Source organism: Lucilia sericata, unplaced genomic scaffold (genome assembly GCF_015586225.1).
Source record: "Lucilia sericata isolate MDLA Ls3-8-SP2 unplaced genomic scaffold, ASM1558622v1 Contig000113F_arrow, whole genome shotgun sequence".
NCBI lineage: Eukaryota > Metazoa > Arthropoda > Insecta > Diptera > Calliphoridae > Lucilia > Lucilia sericata.
Window position 1 is genome coordinate 478397 of NW_023994145.1, and position 12491 is coordinate 490887.

The window sequence follows — 12491 nt, forward strand, 5'->3', positions numbered from 1 at the left end:
GTAATAACCTTATATAGCGATCTATGGTAATAATATTCGTCCAATATTCAAAAACTCAGTTTTCTGAACGAAGTTTCTTAGAATTTGTTAATCAGTGGTATGAAATTTCATAATTTTCAAGACATTCCGATCTAAGTTTGACGAAATACTGCCAACTTCAATGAAAACCGCGAAATTATTAATTCTGTGGACGCTTATCTCCCTACTCAAAGCGGTTTTCTGGCTCATAATTTAAATTTTATCTCCGAAAGGATTTGCGTTAACTACCTCATGTTATCTTCCCTTTATAGCAAGTACAAGATCCGAAAGGTTTTGCGTTAACTACCTCAAGTTATCTTCCCTTTATAGCAAGTACAAGATGTCGAAGTGTTTTACGTGAACACATGCCTTGACGGCCTTTTGACGACACACCAACGCCCCTTTGTGCTTCGTATATGTAGGTGGCAATTTTTATAAATTTTTCTGCATGGTGAAATCTCCACCTTGGTGCCTCTAGTATCCTCGGTCTTTCCTTGGAATGATTTGACATGGGGTGTAACCAGAGTACCATATAATCTGGCACTACGGGTGGCCAGTTGCCCGCAGGAATTGTCCTGGCTGGTCATTTGTTTGAGGTTTGTTCGGTATCCACGTAGTGGCTGTGGCTTAAACCCAAATTCGCGGGGAGAGAATGTTGGTTCAAGGACTGATATATCCAAATATATGTCTGGATTCTCTTTCTGGTACTGTTGTCATCTCAACAGATGTCACCGGGTGATGTGACAGAGCAACTTATGCTGGATTCCTGAACCCGTTGAGTATCTCTCCTCTGCCCGACAGGAGACTAGTACTGATTTGGTAGACCTTTTACTTCAGGGAAGTTCTCGGTGCTGTTGCCATCTCAACAGGATTCATATTGTTTCATGCTACGCGACTTATGGTTGAGGCCCACCACTCAACTTGTCGGGGAAATTATTGGGTTCGAATTGACTTTGGAAATTCCTACATCCTTTTTCACATTATCTGACATACAGAGGGATCCTGGTTTATTGGCTGGGTATTTCGGACTAATAAATACGTCTCTAGGTGCTATTGCCGAACCAACAGAGCGATCTCAGTAGTGTGGTTGCGCAGACTTTAAGAGGTTAAGGAATGCACTGAAATGGTCATTTCTCTAGAACATTCTCATCATCTCTGTTGTTTCGGCCACAACCACTGCGGACAATTGGGCACCCGTAGTACCAGACTATCTGGTGCTCTGGTTCGACTCAATATCAAATCATTCTACGGAAACACCAAGGATACATTTGATCATCACCAGTTTATAGTTCCGGCAGACTGGAGGTACTGGTAGTACTTCTTTTCCCCAGGCTTGCAATATCAGCAAGATTACCAAGGTGAAATGTCCCCTTGGGGTTATAGCAAGTACAGTCGATCTTTCGTTGTCAATTATACCCGAGTTGCACATTATGCAAAGCTCTTCACTGGAAGAGTATTCGATTATGGCTCTCTCACAATCGAATACGTTCTCAGATTTAACCTTATGATGTTAATCTCTGTTGGCGCTGTTTTCAATTCAATCCATTTAACACATTCCGCCATAAACCGGACATTCGCCTAGAATCTGGTATTGTGATTTGGAAGAAGGTAGTATATTTCGGTTTTCGGGTTTTCAATGTAGATACCCAGACCGATTTTGTCTTCCAGTTTAGAAAAAAGAATTACTTCAGGGGATTGTTTTCAGTGTTCCTCTTGGTCTCATCTGGGACCAATTTTTAAATTGTTAAATTAAATTGTTGGCTTGACATTCAGCTCTCATGATTGTGCCCAAACGAAAGTCGTATTTAGGAATAGAAGTATAACGACATAGTCCGTGTATACAGTTGGCTATGGAAGAATTTCTCTTGCTTAAATTTCAAGTCTTTGCCCGTGATCCAATATAACGTCGAATTTTCAATTATGTCAGGATATAATAGATACCAGACACATTTAAGAGATGGTCCTGAAAAATACGACGCTTTTTTGCTTTCAAAATTTATATGATTTTTTACTTTATAGCGTTTAAATAACTTGCAAAGTTCTTAGGTAAATGTTGAGGGTTATGTTTCGAAAATCATAAAATTTTTCATTGAGTTCACTTTTATTAGATTTTATTAATATTGAGCAGTCACAGAATCTTCATGGCCTCATCACAGTATTACCTAGACCAAATTAAAGTTATCTAAGTCCATATAATCCCTTTAGTATTCTAAGGTTACTCATATTAAGTAATCCAACTATAAACAGAACGGCTACTCAAGACTGGTGAAACAAGGCTAAAATCTTTAGAAAATCCGATTTTTATAGTTAATTAGTGTCTCACTATTGGGTATATATCTTCAAATTAGATTTATTATTTTTTTTTATTTTTTGCATGAATGGAAAAAGTCACAAAAAGTCATCTATTTCATGGTTGCTGCTTCTTAAGAACATTTGTTGGATGTTGGTTGGCGCTGACAATGACTGGCCATTTTAGATCTTTGTTTGTGTTGTTGTTGTTTTTTACATTCTTAGTTGGTTTAAAAATCTTGTTGTTGTTGTTGTTTTTTCTTATTGTTGTTTTTGTCATCGTCCGTAACACACACACATTGTACTTCAAACAGTTTAATTTAAAGGGCTCAAAAAAGTCGAAGTTTATTTCGTTTTGTTGTTTTTGTTAAAGTTTTGGCTTTTAACATTGGCATTCTGATGGTGAGTTTGTTATTGTTGTTGTTGCTGTTCTTTTATATTTTTACATACCAACACAACTACCATATACCATCGCCAGCATCGACGACAACAACGACATTTATCGCAGTCGTCGTGTAATATAAGAAGAGTTGCGTAAGTAAACTGGCGCCATCAGTGACACTTTTATTGTGCGTTAATTTGTTCAGCGGCAAAACAATTATTTCCAAATTAAATTCTTCTTCCAAAAGAAATAAACACTTAAAGAGTAAATACAAACACACAATGAAAGATCTGTGCACATACATGCGTACATATGTATGTATGCATCGTTAAAACTTTTAAAACAATAGAAAAACGCATTATTTCGGGTTAATTTATTTCTATTTTTAAGAAAACTTTTTTTAGATAACTTTTAGTTCGATACACTTTTTATTACGTTTCTGCATTTTTGTAATTTATTTCATGTGAAATCTTTAACCGAGCCGTTGTTACGTTAAATCTGAAAAATGTGGTAAATGCTTTATTTTATCATATAACTAACTATCTGTAAGTAATCTTGCATTTGGATAGATGCGGTTTAAAATTGTTTCTAAATATCTAGACTTTTTATTGGTAGTAAAAGTATGCTAATCACTTATAGGAACTCCTAGAATCAAAAATCCTATTCAATATTACATATCTGTGATTGAAATAGTACCACCGACTTTGTTCGTTGATAGTTCGATAGGGCTCAGAGGAGAGTACAAAGACATTTTTCCAAAATATTATCTGTTAACTATATTTGTTTGTAGGACTCAAGTATTGAATTGTCCTTCACAATCTCCAGACTTGAATGCTTCGTAGAATCTCTATGGCATTTTTAAGCCATAGGCCTTCAAATTTGTTGGCCCTACTATTGTCTTCAAAATAAAGATTTAACCTCCGTCAGATCAGAGATATCTGAACATTAAATTTGAAATAATTCGGGGTTTTCTTCCTTTTTCTAATTATTGCATTATCATATCGATTCTAAATGAACATCAGGGTGATTTTCTGTATAGGGTGGCCTATTTTATGGTGGTACTTTTTCAGCCCCAAAGTGAGCTTGAGACGACCCACCATCGATTGCGGTCTCTGGATTCGGCAACAGCACCTAGAGACGTAATCGGTAGACTGATTAGATTCGACACATTGTATATGGTACAATGCCATACCCATACATACCCATATACATGAGTATATGGGTATGGCTAGGTCCATATACGTCTGATTCATTCCCTATCTTATTCATTTAACACCAACTCATTCCCAACTTTCAGCATCATATTCATTCCTCTGATGGGTATCTATGATCATTTCAAAAAGCCTCTCCAATAAGTGGGACAAGACAAAGTGCGAAACTCTTCCATACGGGCTGAGTTACAGGTTCCCATGGTACAAAATAAAATATGTGCTCTGGTTCTACCCCAAATCAAATCATTCCAAGGAAAGGTCGAGAAAACCAGTTTATAGTCTAGAGAAGACTAGAAATATTGGTAGCACCACTTTACCCCGGTATTGCAATCACACCAAGATGAGGTAAGCTTCATCAAGTTAAGTTGCCCCGGGGGGTTTGGCTCAATTATGGAATTATTGATCATAATGATCTATGCTGCTTTGGCTTAGTGGCAAAAGGTGGGACAGGTTACAATCGGGCTTCTCCGGACAATGTTTATAGTATCATACATATATGTATGTTTCTATAACAGGGAATTGCCAACTTGAAAACTGGTGACTTTGTAGGTTATATGAGTATAATGAAACCATTCATGAATGATAAACACATTCGAGTTCCTAGTCGTGGGTCGCCAACTATGGGTTATCTGGACAAAACTGGTGGCAAAAGCTGCCAAAACTGGAGAGGGTATCAGTGTCCTCACTTCCAGAAAACCATCCCCTTGAGAAAATATCCCCCATTTTTTCAAGCAGAAATTTACGCTATCTTCATTTGAGCTATGGGTTAGGTTGGGTATTGTAATGGACTGGATGACTTCACTGAACGAATTAGGTAGACACAACACACTAACTTTTTTGCAAAGTGTTTCTCGTGGGTTGAATCTGAATATAATCGGCAAATCATTTTATAACACTGTCAAAGACCAAATCCCAAAAGCTAGAATTTTGGGTGATGCTTTACTAGGCCCAAAGGACATCTTTAATCTCGCAACATCTCATGCGTGAAATTAATATATTATGGTCAACTAATGGGCAGCACAAAAGATGTGGGGTTGAAGTGATTCAATCTAATTTTTCTTAAATCAATTTTTGTCGAATTTTAGCATTTTTAAGTCAGTTATGAATGTTAAAGCTGTTTTTTGAACGGTATATTATATAAGGTCTAGGGTCAAATAGGTAGACTAGTCTAGGGTCAAATATGTAGACCGATTTTGCCCATTTTCAATATCAAACCTTATCAATAGAGAATATTCTTCCGTGTGGGCCCAATCAAACTTTCAATAGGCAGAGGGAAAAACTAGATCGTATTTGAATCGTATATAAACTTCTGTGGGTCTATGTCCAATATCATTATGTGTTATAAAATGAATAACAAAATCAATACACTCCCATTCCCCACACATCTTTTTTGATGAAGGATTTGAAAATACACACACGTTATTAATGCCTTTAAGTATGCAACAGTTGTGTGAAACGAATAAAAAAAAAAATAAAAACTAGATCAAAATAAAATGAATGAACATTCAAAGTCAAATGCCAATAAATATGTACAACAAACGAATGAACGAGCAAGCGAACAAAACTGAATGAAGGAATAAAAATGAATGCACGACACAACAATAAATAAACGTATAAAAGCACGTGAACATAATCATGACGAATGAATACTTAATAAACTCAACAACTACAACGAAAACATAAGGAAACCAAAAACAATGAATTTAGAGGAGATTAAATTAAGGAATGTAATAAATCTTAAATTGAAAAAAAAAATCGATAAGGAATTTGATAATAGGTGATATTTTAAATAATTCAAAAATTTTCGCTAAGTTCCGATTTCGGTCGATAAATTTTGATACACATTTTAATTTATTTGCACATTTTATAAAAATGGATGAGACGACAAGAAATAGGAAATTAAATACATAATTTAAACACTCACACATACATACACACACTCATGTAATATGTGTACTCAGCATTTGTAACCCTGCAGTTCCCGAACTAGTTAATTAACAGTTTGAGGATAGTCCCGGACTAGCTACTTAATCTACCACTATGGGGTAACAACTAGCCATCCGACCAGATGAGAGGTTACACTCCACTTCATAGATTACAAAGAGACAGTCAGAAAACATGTCCAAACAAGACAATACAATGAAACTTTTCGCTTTTTTAAGTGTCTACTTTTTAGATTACTTGGGGACAGTAAAGTGACAACAGTCTCCGCTTTTCGCTTAAGTTTTTCAAGTGTCTACTCTTTAGATTACTTGAGGACAGTAAAGTGACAACAGTCTCCGCTTTTATTTATAAAGAGTTCATTCATAATGAAAGACGAATTTGAGCCAACCAGTTTGGTAGAGATGACTGTCATTTTCGGATGCATTGACTCCTTGACGAACTGCTGGGTAATAATTCTTGTGTAATTTATAACGGTTATATTAAAACAATAACAAAAGTTTTTCCTAAGAAACAAACTACAGAAAAGAAAAAACGCGATAAAAAACTGTTATAAATTCATGACAGAGTCAAAATTGTTTTTCAATTTCTGTTTTACTTTTCAATTGGTTTTTAAGAAGAAAAAAAATTGATTCTATTGGAAAAAATGGAAATAAAGTTAAAGAACTTTAACAAACTCAAATACAATAGATAAAAAACAAAAAGGAAAAACAACAACATGACAAACGTTTTCTAATCCTTTCATTTATTTTATGTTCTCCTCTTTACTCTCTCTCCCTAACTGTTGTTATTCTAACTTTTCTTTTCTCTTTACACTTACTACTATATATTTATGATGTTTTTGTTTTCTTTTTAAAGCTTCCCGAAGAAAAATCACCACAACATCCTGTCGAGTTATCCACCGAGTTAATGCTGGCATGCACGGTGGCTCTATCGCCATCCTATACAAAAAAGCACACCCACCCCAAAGTCTTGGAACGCCTACCAGATTTAATAAGGTAAGTTTTGTTTGTTTGTAGTAAAACTTTAAATGACTTACAGAGATTTCTTCAACCACAAAGAGACTGCAGCAGAAAGAGAATATTGATTGTTATTGAAATAGTTTTCTTTGATAAAAGAGAGAGAGAGTATAAACTTGGTTTTGTTTTCTTTGATTATATTGTTTAAGGGGTAATTTAATAATTGCAGGAGAAATTCGAATGTAGAGTAGGAAAGAGATAACCGTATACTCTGGTGAGTGTTAATACAAAGAGAGTAATAGGGATAACTGTATGTCATGGTTAGGCGTGGTGCATTATTTCTCCTTTTCATTTTATATTTTAAGTGTTAAAAAGAGTACGCTATACTTTAATATTATAGCCATTTCATTTTATTGATATTCTCTAAGCGGGGCAAGGGAGTTATCACACTCACCACTATTGATAATGAGTGTGTGTTGCCACAAAATATTAATCGTTATAAATATCACATGCATAACAACCAGCAGCAACTAACAACATACATTCATTCGTTCATTCATTTATTGTCATCATCATCTTCTTCGTTGTAGTCGTCGTCGCCGGCGCTGTAGTTGTAGTCAACCACAGCGTATTTATTATTGCCGTCGTTTGTTTTGGATTAAAAATTTAAAAAAAATACATTTTCTAGCCGTTTTTCTTCTTCAGCGTTTGTATTGTGCATAATTTTCGTGGTTTTAAAAGTTGTCAGGCAGTGGGGCAAAACCCCATTTTAGCACATTCATTCCTCTGCTTTCCTCTTAAAGTATAAATGAGTATACAAAAAGGAAATTTAACGTGTATTTCTAAAAAAAAGAAAATTTTATTGTTTTTGTTTTTCATTATTTTTTATGTATTTTTGTTGTGTCAACACTGTGTGTAAATTTTGTTATTACTGTTGTTGTTTGTTATTTTGTACTTGTTATTTTTTTCTTGTGTTGTGTTCAAAAGTACAACATACTATTTTGTTAGATATGAACGTATGTACGATGATGGTGACTCCTTTTTACTTTTGCTCTAAAATTTATAATATGGTTGTATGCTTAACGTGACCAGACTTCTCATATTTAGACGGTTTTACTCCCGGTAAAAAAATGTTTCTCCCACCTTTTTTTCATTTCAGAACAAAAATAAAAACATAAATAGCTATAAAATTTTTTGACAAAAAACGATGATTTCTTCAAAACTTCTAATTAATTTCCAAATTTGAGGTTAAATATGGTCATTAATCAGACTAGACAGATTATAATCTAGAATATACACTCATCTACAGATAATACTATAGTTTATATTCTGTATTAGACATACTACATAAGTATGTACCTATATGCTTTCATTCTTTAGATTAGACAATACTGTATCCCAGACAACAACTGTAGTCTTGACTATAGACTAAAGTTCAGACTAGACTTCCAAATTCATTGGTATTGCCATATAAGAAGAGTTTTATCGGTACATATTCGGTAATGGACAATCTTATACACAAACAAATTATAACCGGAATGAATTTTGTAATAAATAGTATGAATGGAATATGAATGGAATATGAATGGAGTGTGAATGGAAAAATTAGAACATTGGAATTAATCGTTTAGGCAATGCATATATAAATCCCATTCTATATTTGATAATATCCATATATAAGCGAATATTTGTCTATGTCAAATCTCGGTCAATCATGGACCAAACACATCGTTTTTGTACACTTTTATCATAATACTCAACACTTGGAACAATTTATTAACAATAAAATGTTTTGTGTAAGAGTTATATGGGGAATTGGATCAATTAAGGACCGATCTTCAAAACATTTACTAAAAAAATTAGTTTTTATCGTATTCACCATGGCATCAGAACCGATCCTTATACAAACTTATTTCTGTCGAATTTCATAGCTTTGACGGCATTATTAATCTCGTAATGAGCGTTAAAGTAACTTTCTGAAGGGGTCTTATATGGGTGTAGCGTCAATCATGATACGATCTCATACAATTTGGTAATAGATTTTGGTTCCTACAAAATTTGTTTATTTAAAATTTCATCAGTAATGAGGGGGATTTTATATGGGAGGTAAGTTTTTGGTTCCTTTAAAGCTAGCTTTTATTGAATTTCATCGATAAACTATCCATTTTAAATACCAAACAGTCTAGATTTTCAAATATAAATATGTATAAAGAAATTCATACTATTTAGGAAATTATTCTTAACTTTATTTAATGAAAACAGTACATGTCATTTAGGTATGTACTTTTTTCTGTGTAGGACAATTTAATTAGCATTTATTTTATTATAGTTTTTCAAAAAACTGTTAATCAGATTATTTCTAAATTATTAAAACTAAAACATTTGAGCCAAGCATGTAATGACATTTTAAACGAAAATTAATGTGAAAATGTTTGCGTTTTCCTGAGGATCTTTTAATATTTTATTTCTTTAGAAAAATAAAAATGCATACATTCCAGTTCCATTAAAAGTAAATGCCAAATTAAATATTTAAAAAATACACTTTTTGCAAAAGCAGCATATCTTCAAAGAAAACTATAAAAAGTTTCTTAAATCAACATTAAAATTTTAATTGATCTTCTAAATTTTTTATTAGTTTAATTTTATTGCGTCTAAATTTTTATTTTATTTAAAACAAATTAAAAATATAACGCTTTATCTGCCGATTTTTTTTACGAGTTTTTTCCCCAATGTCATAGTTTTTGTTACGACCTGTTCATGGACATTAAATTAAGCGTTAAGTTGTGTATCATCATAAATAATTTGTTTAAATATTGTTTAAAAATAAAATTATTTAAGAATAAAATAATATAGAATTTAATAGCGGAAATTTGAAAGGAAATTTCTTAATGGTTATTTCCACTTTAATAAGTATATAGTATATATGCTAGAATATAGTCCATTCTATAGCTCATATTACAGACTAGAGTGCAGACTATAGATAACACTGTGGTCGAAACTACAGACTATTGTTCAAACTATAAACTTGGCTATATTCATAGTCTATATTTCTAACTACAGACTAAACTATAGTCCAGAATGTTCTGAACAGTCTAATCTATAGTCAGCGTTATATTCTAGTCTATAATCTGGAGTATAATCTAGTCTTTAATCCAGACTATAGTCTAGTCTAGATTATAACCTATAGAATAGACTAGACTGTTGTCCAGACTATAGAGTATATTATAGTCTAGACTATAGTCCAGACAATAAACCAGACTATCGTCCAGACAATGGATTAGACTTGACTATAGTCCAGACTATAGACTTGACTATAGTCCAGATTATAGACTAGACTCTAGACTAGAATATAGAATAGATTAGACTATAGTCCAGCTTAACTATAGTGCAGACTATAGTTCAGACTATAGACTAGACTATAGTCTAGACTAGACTGTAATACACACTAAAGACTAGACTATAATACAGACTATAGACTAGACTATAGTGCCGACTATAGACTAGACTATAGTGCAGACTATAGTGCAGGCTATAGACTAGACTATAGGGCAGGCTATAGACTAGACTATGGTGCAGGCTATAGTCCAGACTATAGACTAGACTATAGTGCAGACTATAGACTAGACTATAGTGCAGGGTATAGACTAGACTATAGTCCAGACTATAGACTAAACTATAGTCCAGACTATAGATTAAACTATAGTCCAGAATATAGACTAAACTACAGTCCATAATATAGACTAGATTTTAGTCCATACTATAGACTAGACTATAGTCCAGAGTATAGACTACTGTACAGAATATCGACTATACAGACTATAGACTAGTCTATAATCCATACTATAGACAATACTATAGCCCATACTATAGACTAGACTATAGTCCAAACTATAGACTAGACTATAGACTAGACTGGACTATAGTCCAGACTATAGACTAGACTATATTCCAGACTATAGACTAGACTATAGTCCAGACTATAGACTAGACTATAGTCCAGACTATAGACTAGACTATAGTCCTGACTATAGACTAGACTATAGTCCAGACTATAGAGACTAGACTATAGTCCAGACTATAGACTAGACTATAGTCCAGACTATAGACTAGACTATAGTCCAGACTATAGATTAGACTATAGTCCAGACTATAGACTAGATTGTAGTCCAGATTATAGATTAGATTATGGTCCAGACTATTGACTACTGATGAGAATATCGACAAGTCCAGACTATACACTAGACCAGATTATAGTCCAGAGAAGAATCTAGATTATACTCAATACCATATTCTGGACTACGGCGCAGACAATTTTAGATTTCTGAAATTTATTTAAAGTTCAAATTTGTTCGGTGTATAATGAGTTTTCCATAAAGAACGTAAGCTTCGATGCATTCGTCTGACATATTTAACAAAATAGCAATTAAAGCAAATTTTTGCCAACCTTGTGCAGACATTTGCAAAGGAATCCTGATACTAAAAAGTTTAACGCATTGGAACATTACTCATATTGGTATCATTAGAATCTTATCGATTCCCTTTTTGATTTCGAAGTTAACTGAACAGAACCAGGAATGATTAGTATTTGTTTTTCTTTTTATTCTTTTTAGTTTTTGTTGCCCATATTGTTATTTTCCACAACAAACATAACAATTTCCGTTGTTTATTTTACTCTAGAAAAAGTTTTCAATGAATTAGATTTGTTTTATTAAAGCTTGTGTTTTTGTGTATCTTTGGGGTTTTTTTGCAACATATTTGTTAATTTTAAAAGTTTTGTTGAGGTTTTGCTGAATTTTCACTTTTTTCTATTGAACTTTTTGCACATTTTAATTTTATTTCTGTGGAAATGAAGCTCAAGTGGAAGAAGTGGCCATTGTTGGTAGATAGATGGATGTATGGATGAAGGGATTTTTCAACTAGTGTGCAGTTTTGTTAGTGATTTTATTTAGAGTCTGTATTTGTTTTTGGAGAGTATTTATTTAAAACCAAAATCATTGTCATGTTCTAATTTAGGAAGCTCATGCACATGGATGCAATGTTTACTAACACGCAGAAAGGAGGAAAATAAAATGAGCATTTAAAGCAGTGATCGTTACAAACAGCAATCAGGGGCCGGCCAAAATTAGCTAAGACAATCATTCGGAGATAGGTGTAATTAAAAAAAAACCTCTTCCCTTAGTGACCTCCTCCAAATTAAACAGTGTTGTCTTTCTTGCGTAGCCAAAGATATTTTAACTCAATTGTACGAATTTAATCTAATTTTGTTGACAATTATTTCTTATTTCCCTTTATTTCTGTTGCCACTTTTGTCTTTGATGTTGTCTTCCATTGTTTTCCAATTTTTTAGGTTTATTTTTTTTCTTGTTTTGAAATTTTTCTTCTTTTTGTTGTTTTTTAGTGTAAATAATTAAATTTTTGTTTACTTTTAATTGGCCCAAAAGTTTTATTTTATTCTTTTATTTTAATTGTAAAATTTATTCACTTCCATTGTAGTTGTCCATTTTATGTAAATAACAATGTTTTCTTTTTTTTGCGCCATTCCTCTGTTTTAATTTAATTTTATTTGTTTTGCATCTGAAAAATAACAATAAAATTTCTGAAATGTATTTTTTTTTTGTTGAAATTAACATAAAAGTTTTTTTCGTTGCATTATTTTTGTTTTTTTCATTAAAAATAATAAAAAACTAAAAT

General features: G+C 32.9%; 1 protein-coding gene across 1 annotated transcript in view; it reads left to right on the forward strand.

Annotated features, from left to right (window-relative positions):
* Positions 1-12491, forward strand: part of LOC119600403 (S phase cyclin A-associated protein in the endoplasmic reticulum) — a 137447-nt gene that overhangs the window by 15686 nt on the left and 109270 nt on the right. The window contains exon 6 of the mRNA XM_037950599.1: positions 6700-6839. Within this exon, the coding sequence (XP_037806527.1) occupies positions 6700-6839 (140 nt within the window). The remainder of the gene's footprint in view (positions 1-6699; positions 6840-12491) is intronic.